General features: G+C 51.3%; 8 protein-coding genes across 8 annotated transcripts; 5 read left to right on the forward strand and 3 right to left on the reverse strand.

Moving 5' to 3' along the window:
* The first annotated feature begins 61 nt into the window (after positions 1-61).
* On the forward strand, positions 62-1,778 carry ASPZODRAFT_1171832 (hypothetical protein). Its single transcript, XM_022721165.1, has 2 exons — positions 62-79; positions 172-1,778. Exon 2 carries the CDS (start codon positions 544-546, stop codon positions 1,630-1,632), a length of 1,089 nt encoding a protein of 362 aa, XP_022577709.1. The 5' UTR covers positions 62-79; positions 172-543; the 3' UTR covers positions 1,633-1,778.
* Positions 1,779-3,639: 1,861 nt separating this feature from the next.
* ASPZODRAFT_136396 (hypothetical protein) lies at positions 3,640-4,824 on the forward strand. Its single transcript, XM_022724056.1, has 2 exons — positions 3,640-3,659; positions 3,720-4,824. Exon 2 carries the CDS (start codon positions 4,097-4,099, stop codon positions 4,568-4,570), a length of 474 nt encoding a protein of 157 aa, XP_022577710.1. The 5' UTR covers positions 3,640-3,659; positions 3,720-4,096; the 3' UTR covers positions 4,571-4,824.
* Positions 4,825-5,217: 393 nt separating this feature from the next.
* On the reverse strand, positions 5,218-6,443 carry ASPZODRAFT_136400 (hypothetical protein). Its single transcript, XM_022724057.1, has 3 exons — positions 6,368-6,443; positions 6,061-6,299; positions 5,218-5,976 (listed from the first exon to the last, which is right to left on the reverse strand). Exons 1-3 carry the CDS (start codon positions 6,417-6,419, stop codon positions 5,326-5,328), a joined length of 942 nt encoding a protein of 313 aa, XP_022577711.1. The 5' UTR covers positions 6,420-6,443; the 3' UTR covers positions 5,218-5,325.
* A 1,432-nt stretch (positions 6,444-7,875) lies between these two features.
* ASPZODRAFT_136401 (hypothetical protein) lies at positions 7,876-9,723 on the reverse strand. The gene has a single exon (XM_022724058.1). It carries the CDS (start codon positions 9,335-9,337, stop codon positions 8,021-8,023), a length of 1,317 nt encoding a protein of 438 aa, XP_022577712.1. The 5' UTR covers positions 9,338-9,723; the 3' UTR covers positions 7,876-8,020.
* A 33-nt stretch (positions 9,724-9,756) lies between these two features.
* ASPZODRAFT_19607 (hypothetical protein) lies at positions 9,757-10,806 on the reverse strand (the record flags this gene model as incomplete). The annotated part of the gene is made up of 2 exons (XM_022727432.1): positions 9,757-9,849; positions 10,525-10,806. The coding sequence occupies 2 exons, from the start codon at positions 10,804-10,806 to the stop codon at positions 9,757-9,759; spliced, it is 375 nt and encodes a 124-aa protein (XP_022577713.1).
* A 116-nt stretch (positions 10,807-10,922) lies between these two features.
* On the forward strand, positions 10,923-12,131 carry ASPZODRAFT_1172448 (hypothetical protein). Its single transcript, XM_022721168.1, has 3 exons — positions 10,923-11,366; positions 11,431-12,016; positions 12,070-12,131. The coding sequence occupies exons 1-2, from the start codon at positions 11,039-11,041 to the stop codon at positions 11,706-11,708; spliced, it is 606 nt and encodes a 201-aa protein (XP_022577714.1). The 5' UTR covers positions 10,923-11,038; the 3' UTR covers positions 11,709-12,016; positions 12,070-12,131.
* ASPZODRAFT_1172467 (hypothetical protein) lies at positions 11,652-12,421 on the forward strand. Its single transcript, XM_022721169.1, has 2 exons — positions 11,652-12,016; positions 12,070-12,421. The coding sequence occupies exons 1-2, from the start codon at positions 11,826-11,828 to the stop codon at positions 12,338-12,340; spliced, it is 462 nt and encodes a 153-aa protein (XP_022577715.1). The 5' UTR covers positions 11,652-11,825; the 3' UTR covers positions 12,341-12,421.
* Positions 12,422-12,831: 410 nt separating this feature from the next.
* On the forward strand, positions 12,832-13,038 carry ASPZODRAFT_45021 (hypothetical protein; the record flags this gene model as incomplete). The annotated part of the gene is made up of 1 exon (XM_022728362.1): positions 12,832-13,038. A coding segment is annotated over one exon (207 nt), but the record flags the coding sequence as incomplete, so codon positions are not given.
* Positions 13,039-14,260: the final 1,222 nt, after the last annotated feature.

A 14,260-nucleotide genomic window follows, 5' to 3' on the forward strand; every position in this document is an offset into this window, starting at 1 on the left:
AGGAGATGAATGATGAATGTCAAGTCAGGCCTTGGGAGAGGTATGAGTACGATTCTTTGTTTCACTTAGCGACCGCAAGGTACGAAATAACCGCTTTCTCTCTCTCTTTCTTTCTCTTTGGTTGACTGGTCACAGCCCTATTCCAAGATTATTTTTACTGAATATTATTAGACTCGTCGCGGCCAACAGCGAATGCGCTGTCGCCTTTCGCAGGCGTCGTCATCTCGACCCTGGTTTATGGCGCACTTAGGCGAACGACTCCACCCCCAGCGATTTGTCTCGACTGGCGAACAGTCTCTTCTCGCACGACGGAGGAGGCTAAAATAATTATAAGAGTCGATGGCGTTGCCCCCTCCCCCCTTTTAGGGCCCTATCATTGTTAGTTGCTTTATTATTATGAGCAGTGGCTTCGCTGCCAAAGTGGTTCCCGTGGGCTCTTGATTTGTTCCTTCAGTCTTTCCTTTCTGACCCCAGACGCTCATTCAAACAACAATCTTGAACAAATACATCAGAAGTATTATTTTCAACTCTCTCTCTCTCTCAATGCATCTTAGCAACTCTTTGCTGCTGGCCGCTGGCCTCGGCAGCAGCCTGGTCTCGGCCAAAGCCGGCCATGCCCACCGTCACAACCACGTCGCCCGTGGTGACTCCGAGGACAACGTCGTGACCGTCGTCAACACCGTCGTCGACCTCACCACCGTCCACATCACCGTCACCGAGACTGCCGGTGCGGTCACGACTGAGACCTCCGCCGTCCAGGAGGCCGTGGCTGTCACCGTCGAGGTTGACGACTCGTCTTCCACTTCGACCACCGCTGCTCAGACCACCTTTGCGACGAGCACTTCTTCTGTTGAGGAAGTCTCGACTTCTTCTTCTTCTTCTTCCTCTTCGTCTTCCTCTTCGTCCTCTGCTGAGGCCGAGACGACCGCCTACAGCTCCTCTGCGGCGGCAACCGCGACCGCGACCGGTTCGACCGCCTGGACCGCGACGCCCGCCAGCGGCTCCTTCTCGACCGCCGGGTTCGGTGAAAGCACCTCGTCGAGCGGATCCGGTGACACGTACATCGGTAACGTGGGCGACCCGTGGGGCAGCAACATCATCGAGGTGAGCGCCGACGTGGCCTACGAGTACCAGTACGTGGTGCGGTTCACGGGCCAGAACACCGAAGACTGGTTCGTCTCGTTCTGGAACAAGTACGGCCCTGACGGCGCCATGGACGGCTGGTACGGCTACTCGGCCCTCAACTTCACCCTCGCCGCCGGCGAGACCAAGTACGTCGCTTTCATGGCCGACTCGCAGGGCGGCTGGGGTGCCGCGGAGGGCTCCTCCCTCCCCACCGACGACTACGGCGGTTACTCCTGCACCTGGGGTGAGTTCGACTTCGGCGACACCGAGAACGACGGCTGGTCCGGCTGGGATGTTTCCGCCATCCAGGCCCAGGCCGCCGACCAGACCGTCCAGGGTATGAAGATCTGTGAGGCCGGTGCCTCCACCAGCACCTGCTCCATCATCACCACCGACGCCGACTCCGTCACCAACGCCTACCTCGAGGACGAGGAGGACGTCGATGGCATCGGTGGCTCTTGCTCCTCCACTGCCGTCCGTCTCACGGCCGTCATCGACTACGACTAAGCAAAGATCGTTTGGCTCGCAGAGATCTCTCGCCATGGTCGCTGAAATATCTCTTTCCTATCTTCCATTCGTTCCTCAATCTATTCGTCTTATCTCATTTAACTTATGAGCTATTGATCTACTGAATAGTAATTCTAGTACGGAGTACTCCGTAGCAAGTAAAAGTGGTTGTATCAAGTACTACATAAGTGTGTAGTGCAGCTCATTGCCTTTCAGGGCGTAGATCGATCGATCGATCGATCAGTGCCGATCATGTCTCGGTAGTTGTAGCTCTTATGAATTCTGATAGTCAGCATGACTGATAACTTGCTATAGTCTATTGAGTCAATGATGCAGAATTGTTAATTACTAGTTATTTACGGAGTACTCCGTAAGGTAGTATGGTTAGCCATGCATGACTGCTATGACTTGTATTTATCAACCATACTAATGATAATAGTCTATATATTTATACCACTCTACTTACCTCCTAACACACTTTACTAATATGCTGACTCAATGAACATCTTTAGTATCGGTTCTGTTGGCTTCAGACCCTCACTACCGCTTACTGCTATCTCGATTCTGTCATGACTACACGTATTTCATCTCGACTGAAAACAGTTTAGTCATGCACAGGATCCTCGGTGGATGTTCCTTAATCTCGGGTGAATCATGTCAACTGTTCACGTTCTGTCTAGGTGGGAACCTATGCCAGACTCTAGACAGTCTAGGCCAGAAACTAGATAGGAATGGTTAGTTCAGTTTACATCCTCAAAAGACAGTACAGTCAAAGACACAAGAGAGTGAGATCTGAGGCCGTATGACCGTCTCCTCTCTAGGAATTAGAACCCTTGCCAAGGTCGTCTTACAGATTCTGGTACGGTAATGCGGATTCTAGTCTACCGTACCTTCTCCACACGGCACCGTCGGCGGAGGTTGGCAAAGAAGCCCCGTGGAACTTCGTATAGAATCGCCGAGTGGAGATGCAGACGCTCCACCTTCACCTCAGTTGTGAGCTGGGCTATTGCGTCAGAGGATCGATGAATATCCCGCCAGATCGTCAGAAGACAATCTGAGCGTCATTCGGGTCATAAAGAAGAAATGGAAAGTTATGGGGGCAAGTCTCATACCCGGCAAGACCGATAACAGATGAGTTTCCCGGAATTGATATCCGCCAAGAAGACATTACCGCGGGAACCTCGGAGGATCCATTAGGTTGATCGATGAGCCCGGATGGCTGACTAGTGACTATACTCCGTACGCCGTAACCTGTTTATGCACGATTGAGGACTGGTTCAATGTGGATTGCCGATTCCGACCGGGTGAGAGTCGTTCGACGAGCTGGTCCAGGAAGCCGGCCGTTGATGTGGCGCGAGATAATGCACGGTGGGGGGTGCGACGCAACGTTTTGCATATTTAATGGATCTAGCGTGAGGCCATGCAGTCTGGAGGGTGGAAGGAGACGTACCTGGGAACTGGGAAGGACTGTTGATCTGTGTGGAAGAGAGAGTGAGAGACAACGAGGAGGAGGTTGTTTACCGCCATTTCCATCCACACGTGATGCTCTTCCGACTCGGGCCACTCGGCGACTCGCTGATTATTGCCTTTATTTATTTTTCGGAGAATTTCATAAGTTCATTATTATGGAGTAAATCTATTCATCCTTGCAGGATACGTATTTCGACAGTGGCGTGGACAGATGCCACATAATTATAACGTATTTAGCCATTTAACTGTGTATAATAGCCGACCTGAGCTTATAAATATATGAAACTTGTTGTAAATAAAGTCTAATGGAGGGGATTCGCAATGCTGAAGCTATAAATAGCCACCATAATAATATTCAAAAAAAAATAAAGGATATCTGGGAAGAGAAAGAAAAAGAGAAAGAGAGTATGAAAGAGAAAAGAAAAGAATAAGATACTATTTCGTAATGAGTGATGAATGTTCACCTTGTTAGTGCAGGAACTGCAGGGATTATTGCATGGAGGGGTAAAATCTAGATTTTCTCTGCAGCTTCAACCTCCTCTGAGTCAGGGTCTTAGGTACCAAACTTGAGTTCTGGCCACAAATCCATCAGCCCAAACTAACTATTAGTCTATCAGCTATTATTATCGGTTCGTCTCGCCGTATGATCCTGCCCACGCTTATCACGCAAATTCTCGCCTGGAACCGCCCAGCAGCTCCACCCCCGATCCACCCAGGAGGAGCATGTCAACCAGGATTCGGTTCTAGAACGAAGGAGCTACACGGGTTTTGTGTATCCCATGACGCCCCCCTGGGCCACAGAGTCACAGACAGGTCTCCATCGGACGGTATATAGTGGTTGAGCGCGGAGGAAGCTGTGGTGAGTCTTGAATTGCTGGACAGCAGCTCTCACCTCCTCGGGTTATCTCGCTGGTTTCCAGCACCCAGGTCAATTCCTACTTCAACTAATCAAACTACTCTTCTATACTATACTGCACAAATCACCGCCTGTGAAATGTCCTACTCGGTGTCTTTCGTCTCTACTCCACGCCCCCAACGACCCTCCACGCTCGCCAACAAGACCTCGCTGCACCTGCGTCTGACGGTGCTGTCGAGCGAGAAGCTCGACCACGAAAGCTCCGCTCGCGAGCCCAACCTGCGCCGCTGTCTCGGCCATGCCTCTATCCACGAAAAGTCCATGCAGATGGTCCAGCAGGACATCATGCACCACCTCCGCTCCATGGCCATGGGCGACGGTGACGACGACGCCGACGAGATCGACAGGGAGAAACGTGCGCACAGGCTTCACCGCCGCCGCTCCTCTTCTCCCACCAAACGTTCTCCTTCTCCTCCCCCCGTGATTTCCGTCGAGGGCGAAAAGACCAGTCTGCTCGACCGAGGCAGGCAGTACGTCGAGAGCCTCTTCTCCCGTCGCAGCAGCACCAACACCAATCCCCTCTGGTCGCGCTCGCGTGTCGTCACCTGTTGATCGGCGCCTTGGTTTTTTTTCTTTCTTTTCTTTTTTACCACTCTCTTCTTTTCCAACATCCACTACGACAATACTAGTTGGTACACTAGTCATCGTACCCCCGACACACAGACTCCTGGAGTGCACCACGCGGTAATCCGAACCAAACCCTCGGACACAGTCCGCGCCCACTCGTCAGGACGGGAGGAACTGCCGCAGAAAAAGGCACACAAACGGATTGAGATAGATTTTATACATAGATAGACATGATACCCTAGCGATAAAAGTTTGAGTCGATTACAATTGAGATTTTTTTTTTTACAATTTGATACCTTGATTGATATATTTTTCCCACAATCGATAGCGAATTTTGATGGTTCTTCCATCTTTTTTGTCCATGTTTTTACCTTGCCGGATACGGACATCCCGACGGATAAGCAGCAACCAATCGGATGCCGCCCTGTCGATCACATGGGTAGAAAATGGAAGGAACGGAACCGTGGAAAAGGAAGAAACCCTTGGAACTTCCAGTCTTCCACTCTACCTTAGATCTTGTGACAGGCTGGGTTTTCTGCGGGAGCGGATCAATGTCGTCCCGGATGCTATGCTCTTTCCTCTTTTGGATGGCCCGTTTCCCAAGTGGGGAGCTCAGCGTTTACCCTTAAGTTAACCTTGGGCACATAGTTACTCGGTACTCCATCAGAGAGTTGGTACCTAAGGGGGACATAGGGTCTAGATTGCCGCTGTAACTAGAAGGATAGATTACCTACTTGGTACTAACTGGTTCCCAGCATCTGCAAGATCATGTCTTGAACATCATTAAAATTCGTAACGGTGTTGCCTGCCCTCCCTATCGGTCCAGGATCGTTGAACACCGAAACTGCACGCACCGTCTTGGACACTTCCAGGATGGTCCCCCCGGCAACAGGGATGGTCAGCTTCTCCTGGTCCGTCTCGCCGACGGCCTCGCCCACCTTCTCCTGAGACACCAGGGCGAGCATCATCGTCGCCACGTCCTCGGGCAGCACCCACTCGTCCACCTGCTCGTCCAACAACGCCATCTTGTCCGGGTGTTCCAGCCAGATGGGCGTGCGGGTAATCCCCGGCGCGATCCCGACAACCCGGATCCCAAGACTGTGGTCTAGCGGGGCGAGACTCTGCACAAGGGCGCTGATGCCGTGCTTCGTGATCGAGTACAGTGGCCCAACAAACAAGGGCATGTGGCCTGCAATACTTGACACCAGCAGGATGTGCTTCTTCTTCTGCTCTTTATCCTCCGGTCGCCGGTGTTTCAGGAAGTGTGTGATCGCCATCTGGCTCATGCGGATCGGGTGAACCAGATTGATGTCCAGCGTGGCATATCGGCTGCTGGCCGTCGTGTCGGTGCTCGGTGCGCTTCCCGGTGGGAACCAGAAGGCCGAATGGTTCTTCGCACGTCAACCGAGTGAAATTTTAACAACCACCCGCGTCCTGGCATGCGACGGAGCTCACTAGAGTAACCTTTCACCTACCGGTTCAAAAATACCAGCCCCAGGGCAGACGATGCCGACCTCTCCAAATTCTTTCTCGGCAATGGTAAAAAGCTGTTCAAGTTGGCTCCAGTCGGCGACATCGGTCTTCACGAAGACTGCTTTGGGCGACGTGGTGAATGTGTCGTACACGGCCTGGGCCTCGGGGCGCAACGCAAGATCTGCGATGACTACATTACATCCGTTCTCGAGGAGAGCCTGTGCGAAACAGAGGTTAATTCCTGCTTTCGTCAATCCTTGTCTTTACTTAGAAAAAGAAACGGAAAGAAAAGATAAAATTGGAGCCCACCAGATCCTGCGCCGGTCACGATCGCGGTCTTTCCCTTGACAGATGATGCCATTATGACAGGAAAGTGAGCCAGATACGATATGTATACTGTTGAAAAATCGGTGTCAAGATACGAGATGGTATTTATAAGGCAGGAAGACGATGGGGCTGCCGTCATCCTGCTGAACCGGTGGTTCTTCGCCGCCCTCCATGTTCTCGTGAGCCACCCTGTCAGCCAGTCACCAACGCTCAATGGCCGACGCCGTCATACTTTGAAAAGTAGTAGTAGCCAATGGCCTGCACAGAGCTGATAATGGACAGGATGTGTGGAGTCGCAACAGAAGGACAATAGGACAGAGCGATGTGCATGGTTCGATCCTGCAGGCAGTAGCCTTGATGCGAGGGCGGAATCATCATTACCCTGGAGTGTTTAGCCGATAGCATTGCAAAAATGGCTTTGTTAGTGGACAGGGAGTCATTATCCACGCACTTGAAGTCTTGAAGGCTTGGAGGATGACACAAAATGGTCGAGGTGGGGGTAGGATTGGACCCCTGCCCCCCACCAGGCACTCCACAGGATTCAGATTCAGAATCAAAACCGAGTCGGAGGTGAAGTGAAGTTGTACAACAGGAACTGTATGAGACTTGAGGAATCGGACCTCTCACCTAACTAAAGATTCAGGCCTCAGGCCGACACTAGGCATCACCTGACCTCAGCTGACCAGCTGCCCAGGACTACTACCCCTCCTGCCTTTCTGGGCAATGATCAATAACCCCCCTAACATCTGCACATGCACCTCGGCGTAACACATTCACTCGAATCCTTGTCACTCCCAGTCTCTCTCTTATCCTTTCCTATTCATTCGCAGCCTAGATCGTCGAGTATTCGTCATGAAGAATCAGGTGGACAGATTTATATCTTCAGCTACGCAGAGTAACCCGAGCCAGACCCTGGCCTTAATTTCTTCGACTGCTTCGCCTTCCAATCACACGATGACTATCATGAACGGAGTATCTGAGCAGTTGAGAACGATGAAGTAGCATTGATTGGGGGAACAAGTCTGCTGATTTGACATACATTTACAGCTTTGGAAACCCCCAACATATCCTTGCTTCATCTCTGCGTCACTGCCTTGAGATTATAGTCAGTGCAGGGAGGTTAGACAGTCTTGGACATGTCACACAGAAAGCTGCACGAGTGAGCTGGGATAAAGAGGCAAGGGTTAACCTTATAAAAATATTGCGCTTCGAGCGCGTGAGGATCGGAATAGATAATCTCCAGTGTGAATGGTACAGTCAACGAACAGGTCTTGAACTCATTGACTCGACTCACCGACGAGAAGGAATCTTCGTTTATTTTACTTTCCCATAAATGCTCAAGATACTCGCTGAGGTGAATTTGATATGGTTTCATACAAGGGAATCCTTTTCCAGCAGATTTTGTATCATTCTGATAAGTGGGTATGACGACTACTAGTAGATAGCGAACTGAAACATGCTATGACTAAAGGTAGAAGTTGCGAGACTTATCCTTGGTAATAAATATTATTTTCATATCTCTAGACTATATGTAGAAAGTTGCTTAATGCAATAACCCATCGCTAAACGATCCCCCCCCGCATATGTGCCTGTATAATATATAGAGGAAGTAGACCAAATATGAATTCCAAAAATCTAACACCTGACCATTTCGAAGCCGGCTTTCATGAACCTCAGGATGAATAGTATAATCGAACAGGCCATGGTCGTGGCTCCGGCGTAGATCCAGGTGCCGGTAAAGTCCATCCCATTGTCACGGCTCTGTTGGATGCCGCCGCCGCCTGGACCGCCCATGAGCACTCCCAGCCCGAGCATAGCCATCCCCATGCCGATCCGGGTGCCAATCTTGCTCTTGTCGTGGGTGAGCGCGACGAAGCAGACGGCGGGTAAGGCGACGTAGATGCCGGAGAAGAACCCGAAGAAGACGACGCACACGACCAGGCTCGCGGCACTCTTCACGGCGAGTAAGCTGAACAACACGATGGAGACGATCATCGTGCCCGGGGCGACTACGTTCAACGGGCCGATCTTGTCCGCCAAGATGTTGGGCAGTGTACGGCCGAAGACGGACCCGGCATTCAGGATGGGCACCAGGTAGAAGGACAGCGATTCGTTGGTGATCCCGGTGGCCTCGCCGAAATAGCTTAGGTAGAAGAGCCCGACGTACAGGCCCGCGTAGCCAATAACAAAGGCTCCGATGAGGATCATGAAATGGAGGTCGGTGAAGGTGGACCAGTCCAGTATCGCACGAGGCTTGGCGGGTTTGACGCGCAGGCGCATGACGGCGAGCGGGATCAGCAAAGTGCCCAGTGCCATGAAACCGAGCACGCGAACCGCCCAGGAGAAGCCGATGCGCGGGACCAGACGATAGAAGACAATCGGATAGATGATACCGCCCGTGGACGAGCCGGAGGCTGCTAGCCCCATCGCGGTCGCTAGCTTTGATCGGAAATACATGGGGAGGACGGCGACGGCAGGGACGAACAGACAGCCTCCGCCGATACCAAGAATCACGCCTTGGCAGATGAGTGCCTCCCAGTATGTACGGCACACGGAGAGCATCATCAAGCTGAAAGTGACGAAAAAGGTACCGAACACGAGCAGGATGCGCAGGTAGCCGCGGTCAAGAACCGGGCCTGACAACAAGCCCGTCAGCAACAGGCAGCAGGACTGGAGCGAGCCGATCCAGGAAATGTTGGACGAGGAGGCCTGGAAGAGCTCGCCAGACTCATAGTACGTCTGGAACACGCCGAAAGTGTTCAACATCCCCCAGGTATTGAAGAACAGCATGAATCCACCGATGACCTGCAGCCAGGCCACCAGCCCACCGTCGGGCGGTCCATCCCCCTGAGTGGATTTTTCTTGTTGCGGCCGAGGTTCTGGCGGGCTGCTGTTGTCTGTATTTCCCAGAGGACGATCCTGGACGGTTTCGATCTCGGAAACAGCCGTCATGGTTGACGACGTTATCACCCACGTGTGACGGTTGCAGTTGTGCGACAGTGGAAAATCAAATCTTAAACACAGCGCGACGAAGCCTTTATCAGGATCTGACCCCCAGCACCGTCATGAGTCTGTTTCTGCCAATCAGTTGGGCTGTCTCTTCTTATGTAACACAATTTTCGAAACAGCGGCACTTATCTCCTCCCCCCGCCCATGATCTCAGCATGAAAGAACACCCGATACGCCCGAAAAGCCGAAGGTTGGATCCTCGTCCCCCCTGAAAAGCAACACGTCCCCACAGGCTGGGCGCCTGGCTTCGGCATTGTTCTATCTCCGCACTGTAGTATGGAAACAAACACTCCGTATTCCGTACAGTATGACCCGGGCTAGTCTTCGTTTCTCCGCAATTATACATCCTTTGGGCACCTGTCTCATCGGTTGGAGGTGGTGTTGCGCAGAGGTAGCTGGCGGTGACGATCGATGCGTGCGATGAGTTGACCTGTCAAGTGGAATGCATCGGTTCCCTACACATCAAATCAGCGTTGTTGTAGCACAATATAATAACACAATGGACCAATAGATGACCCTTGAACTGGCTGTCTTACTGAATGCCTGATCTTCCTTGTGGGTGGCGGAAAAACAAGCGAGAGAACATAAAAGGGGAGCCAGCAGCGAGCAGTGACTCTGTCTCGGTCAGCTGACGACAAACACGTGCTGGGGGTTTTTTGAATTAGAGAGAGAAGGTCGTTGGAAGCTTACAGTCACTACAGAGCAACTACTTGCAGAGACTGAGCACTGCGATTTGAGCAATGATACATGCTACTTAGCTGGACAGAGCTCCCTGGCATTTGCTAAGATGGTTTAATTATATTTATAGAAGCTACAGTCTTCAAAAGGCTTCGTTACCAGCCTGAACTGCAGTGCAAACAAGTCTGTCAAGGTATCAACCGATCTATCTTGTTTAACTGACACAATCTCGAAACACTATTATAGAAAGGGACATTGCCTTCTCTGTCTATATAGAGAACTACTACAACATATGAATACAAATGGGTCTCCTGGAGGCTGCCTGCAGGGTTGTCGATCAGCCATGGCGCAGTGTCAACCCCTCACCCCCACTAGGCAACCCGCGATGACTGCAAGGTGATTTTTTTTCCTTTTTGTTTCTAATATCTCAAGATGGAAGGAGGACTGCTGACCGAGTTGAGATGTTTGCAGATCAGGACTAGACCGCGAGTTTGTTTACCATGGATCCTCTCAGCCTCAGCGCCAGCGTGATCGCTGTCCTTTAGCTCCTGGGCACCGTTATCGATCTCCTGTCCGCCATAGCTTCTTCCTTCCACGAAGGAAATCCGTGATATTTCCATCGAACTGAGCGCCACGCGCGTGCTGCTGTCGGGTCTCGTCGAAATCGCGGCCTGGGAAACAGTATGGAACCGCCAGCTGTAGGAGATGGCGGTGAATGATGGAGCGTTGGGCATGTTGGAAACGCTTCTGAGGGACCTGGAGGACAGATTTGGCCCGGATACGAAGCGTGCCAGTGCTTTGAGGCGCTTGGGGACGAGGCTGACTTGGCCCTTTCAAATGGAGGAGGCCCGCGAGATCATGATGACTGTGAGGAATATGAGGAGTCTGCTGGCAACTGGACTCGCGTTAGATCATCTGTATGTTTGCCTCTGATACTTACCATCTTCAAATGCATGTCTGATCCCGATGAATGAATACAGAGCCCTATCCCGAGAGATACAACAAGACACGAGGAAAATCCAGGAAGACTTCCAAAGTCTGACTTTGATCCGTAACGGTCAGTTCTTCTATTTTTTTCGACAGTCTCTAGAACTAACTAGGACAGCGGGCGAGCAAAACAAGGTCCTGGATTGGCTTTCTCCTATTGATGTGTCTGAGCGACACCGTGCCGCTCGGGCAAAACATGAACCAACCACTGGAGACTGGTTAGTTGAATCGACGGAGATGAAAATGTGGTTAGCAAATTCAATGGAGTTTATGTGGATCCATGGAATACCTGGTGCCGGGAAGACAGGTCTGTTAGATTGTTCAGGTCAGCCGGTTTTCACTTTGCGTACATGCTTATTCCATCCCGCCAGTACTTTGCTCGACCATCATCGAAAATGTCCAGAAAATCTGCCGTAAGCATGCCGAACCAAAACCAGCTTGCATATACTATTACTTTGACTTTGGCGAACGCGAGCGACAAACGATGGTCAGCTTTGTGAGGTCTATTCTGGCACAGCTTTCTCGCCAATACGACACGCTCCCAGCCGATGTTCAGGAATTGTATCAAAACAGAAGCAAACGCGGACAAGAGCCGACAACCGATCAATTGGTTGAAACTCTATTCACGCTCTTGAAACGGCCAGAATGAACCTATATCATTATCGATGCTTTGGACAAATGTGGAGAGTGGGATGACGTACTTGATCTCTTGTCGAGGATAGCGACACAGAGTGGGCCAACCACAAACCTTCTCGTGACAAGCCGAATGGAGCGAGATATCCAAATTTTTTTGGGGCCTTTGGCGACCCAAAATATTATTGTCGGTGGGCATAACGTGCGCCATGACATTGAAACGCTCGTACGGCGGGTTCTCATGACCGACGCCAAGTTGAGAAGACGACCGCCTGCGCTCAAGGAGGAGATTGAGCGTGTTCTTGTCCAAAACTCCAATGGAATGTCAGTTTTGTAGACCTTCTTTCCTGATGAATTGTCTAACAGGAACGAGTTAGGTTTCGATGGGCTGCTTGTCAGTTGGACACTTTACGTACCTGTCTGACTCCGTCAGCTGTGCGCAAAACCCTCCAGTCTTTACCTAAAGACCTGGAGGAGACCTACGATCGAATCCTATGCAGAATCACGGAAAAGTCACATCCCCTAGCCCTGACGGCATCGCAGTTTCTTACTTTTTCCGCTGGTCCCGGTCCATCTCCACGAGCTGGCCGAGATGATTGCTATCAAGCCGGGGACGAGCATATTTATCGACATCGACCGGCTCTTTGAGCCCGAAGAAGCGCTAGCAATCTGTTCTAGTCTGGTCACTCTCTTAAACAACAAATGTGTTCGACTCGCGCACCACTCTGTCCGGGAGTTCCTCCTGTCGGATAGAATCCATAAGGGCCCAGCAAGCCAATTTGCTCTCGAGTCATCAGTCCCATCTTGCGATGGCAGAGAGGTGTCTGACATACCTGCTTTCCTTTGACCAAGTGTATAATCCAGGATATTGCTTGGATAGCGACACTAGTCAATTGAACGCTTCGTTTCCCTTGCTGGAATACGCTGTAGACGAATGGCCAACCCACGTGCGACTCGTTTCCGAAGAATCGCAAGAGAGAATCCGCCCGATGGCTCTCCAGCTGCTCGATCCGAATACGCAAGCCTTCCACTACTGGTTCGGTATTTTTCTCCCAGAGGAATCTCGAGTCTACACACCATTGGCAGCCCGTTATACTTTGCGTCAGTCAGAGCTTGATCTACCAAGTATAGTCCGCACGCTCCTCGCAAATGACGGCGCCGACATCAACGCAGTTGGCGGCATGCACGGCTCTGCGCTAGCTGGCGCCGCATATAGCGGCCGTGAAGACGTCGTTCGCGTGCTACTCGAGCGTGGCGCCGACGTCAACATCCGCGGTGGCTTGTTCTGCACTGCCCTCCATGCAGCCTGCTCGGAAAAGAACTCGAGCATATTCCACTTGTTGCTCACAAAGGGCGCAGACTATAATGTCGCCGGCGCAGATGTGAATATCATTGCGGGACAGTTCGGGACAGTGTTACAGGCCGCGTCGCGGTACGGCCACGAGCAGCTCGTCGACACCCTTTTGGCGCGCGGTGCACAAGTGAACGCCACGGGGGGGTTACTACCATACAGCCCTTCAAGCGGCTGCCAGGGGCGGCCATGTCGAGATTGTGAATAGGTTGCTGCAGGCTGGCGCAGATGTACACATGCAGGGCGGCTACTGCGGGAATGCATTACAGGCGGCGTATTCGACCAACAGTCTTGCGGTGGTAGACATGCTAGAGAAGGATTTAGGGGTGGCGACTAATAAGATAGTAAATTAAAGTTCTCCTGGCTCATCTTTCGCTTACCACTTTATTGGTGCTCGTTCTTTGTCTGACATTGACTGTAGCCACTTATAGGTAGCTAGAGTGTATTCGTATACTCCAGGTGCCTCTTTCTTACAGTGAGAACAGTGCTATGATATCGCCATATATATATTTTGATGGGTGGGATATGGCAATATCTATCTTGGACCTCGGATATAATCTGACACAAATCCCAGGTTAGGCATGTGCATGCGTCTTCCCCTGCTTGAGATGCTGCAGGGCTTTCGTCAGCATTATCATAAGGTGGTATTGCATTTCCCCTGATCTGATTAAGTGTCTGTCTGTCTGTCTGTCTGTCTGTCTGCGTGCCTGTCTTTTTCTGGTAGTCAATGATATAATCCTGGAAGGTTACACTGTCCCAGGGGTCTTTAGCAAGTATATCTACTCTTAACCTTAGGCTGGAAGTGCAATTCGAAGCAAACCCCGCAAGCCATCTGCAGGATGATTTGTCCGTCCTAGTACTAGGACTACTTACTAGTCCTAATACTCCAATTCTCCGTTCCTGAAGGGCTCAAACCCCGCCAAGAAAGGGTATCCAGAGGATCCGCTCGTCGCGGGGCGGATCCTGAATATGCTCCGTGTGCAGAGCGGTTTAGGCCACAATTGACTAATTGGTTATCACTGACTGACTGATAAATTAAGTACGTTCGGCTAAGAAAGGTGTGGCTTGCATATTAGCGCCACCAGTCTGTGGACAAAGCCTTGTTTTCTGTCAGCGCGTCTTCCTCGCAGGGGAGGGGTTATAAGCATTCAATATACATGATGGTTGGCAGTCATGGTCTTGGCGTCACATCTTCAGTAGTTTCAGCAGCTCTTCAG

This window comes from Penicilliopsis zonata (assembly GCF_001890105.1).
Source record: "Penicilliopsis zonata CBS 506.65 unplaced genomic scaffold ASPZOscaffold_20, whole genome shotgun sequence".
NCBI lineage: Eukaryota > Fungi > Ascomycota > Eurotiomycetes > Eurotiales > Aspergillaceae > Penicilliopsis > Penicilliopsis zonata.

Coding starts and splice junctions, on each gene's coding strand:
- ASPZODRAFT_1171832 (XM_022721165.1), top strand. CDS start 544: ATGCATCTTAGCAACTCTTTGCTGCTGGCCGCTGGCCTCGGCAGCAGC.
- ASPZODRAFT_136396 (XM_022724056.1), top strand. CDS start 4,097: ATGTCCTACTCGGTGTCTTTCGTCTCTACTCCACGCCCCCAACGACCC.
- ASPZODRAFT_136400 (XM_022724057.1), bottom strand. CDS start 6,419: ATGGCATCATCTGTCAAGGGAAAGACCGCGATCGTGACCGGCGCAGGA. Junction 6,300..6,367: donor CGTGACCGGCGCAGGATCTG/GTGGGCTCCAAT, acceptor TGACGAAAGCAG/GAATTAACCTCTGTTTCGCA. Junction 5,977..6,060: donor GGGCTGGTATTTTTGAACCG/GTAGGTGAAAGG, acceptor TGACGTGCGAAG/AACCATTCGGCCTTCTGGTT.
- ASPZODRAFT_136401 (XM_022724058.1), bottom strand. CDS start 9,337: ATGACGGCTGTTTCCGAGATCGAAACCGTCCAGGATCGTCCTCTGGGA.
- ASPZODRAFT_1172448 (XM_022721168.1), top strand. CDS start 11,039: ATGAATGAATACAGAGCCCTATCCCGAGAGATACAACAAGACACGAGG. Junction 11,367..11,430: donor ACCTGGTGCCGGGAAGACAG/GTCTGTTAGATT, acceptor CCATCCCGCCAG/TACTTTGCTCGACCATCATC.
- ASPZODRAFT_1172467 (XM_022721169.1), top strand. CDS start 11,826: ATGGAGCGAGATATCCAAATTTTTTTGGGGCCTTTGGCGACCCAAAAT. Junction 12,017..12,069: donor GTCCAAAACTCCAATGGAAT/GTCAGTTTTGTA, acceptor GGAACGAGTTAG/GTTTCGATGGGCTGCTTGTC.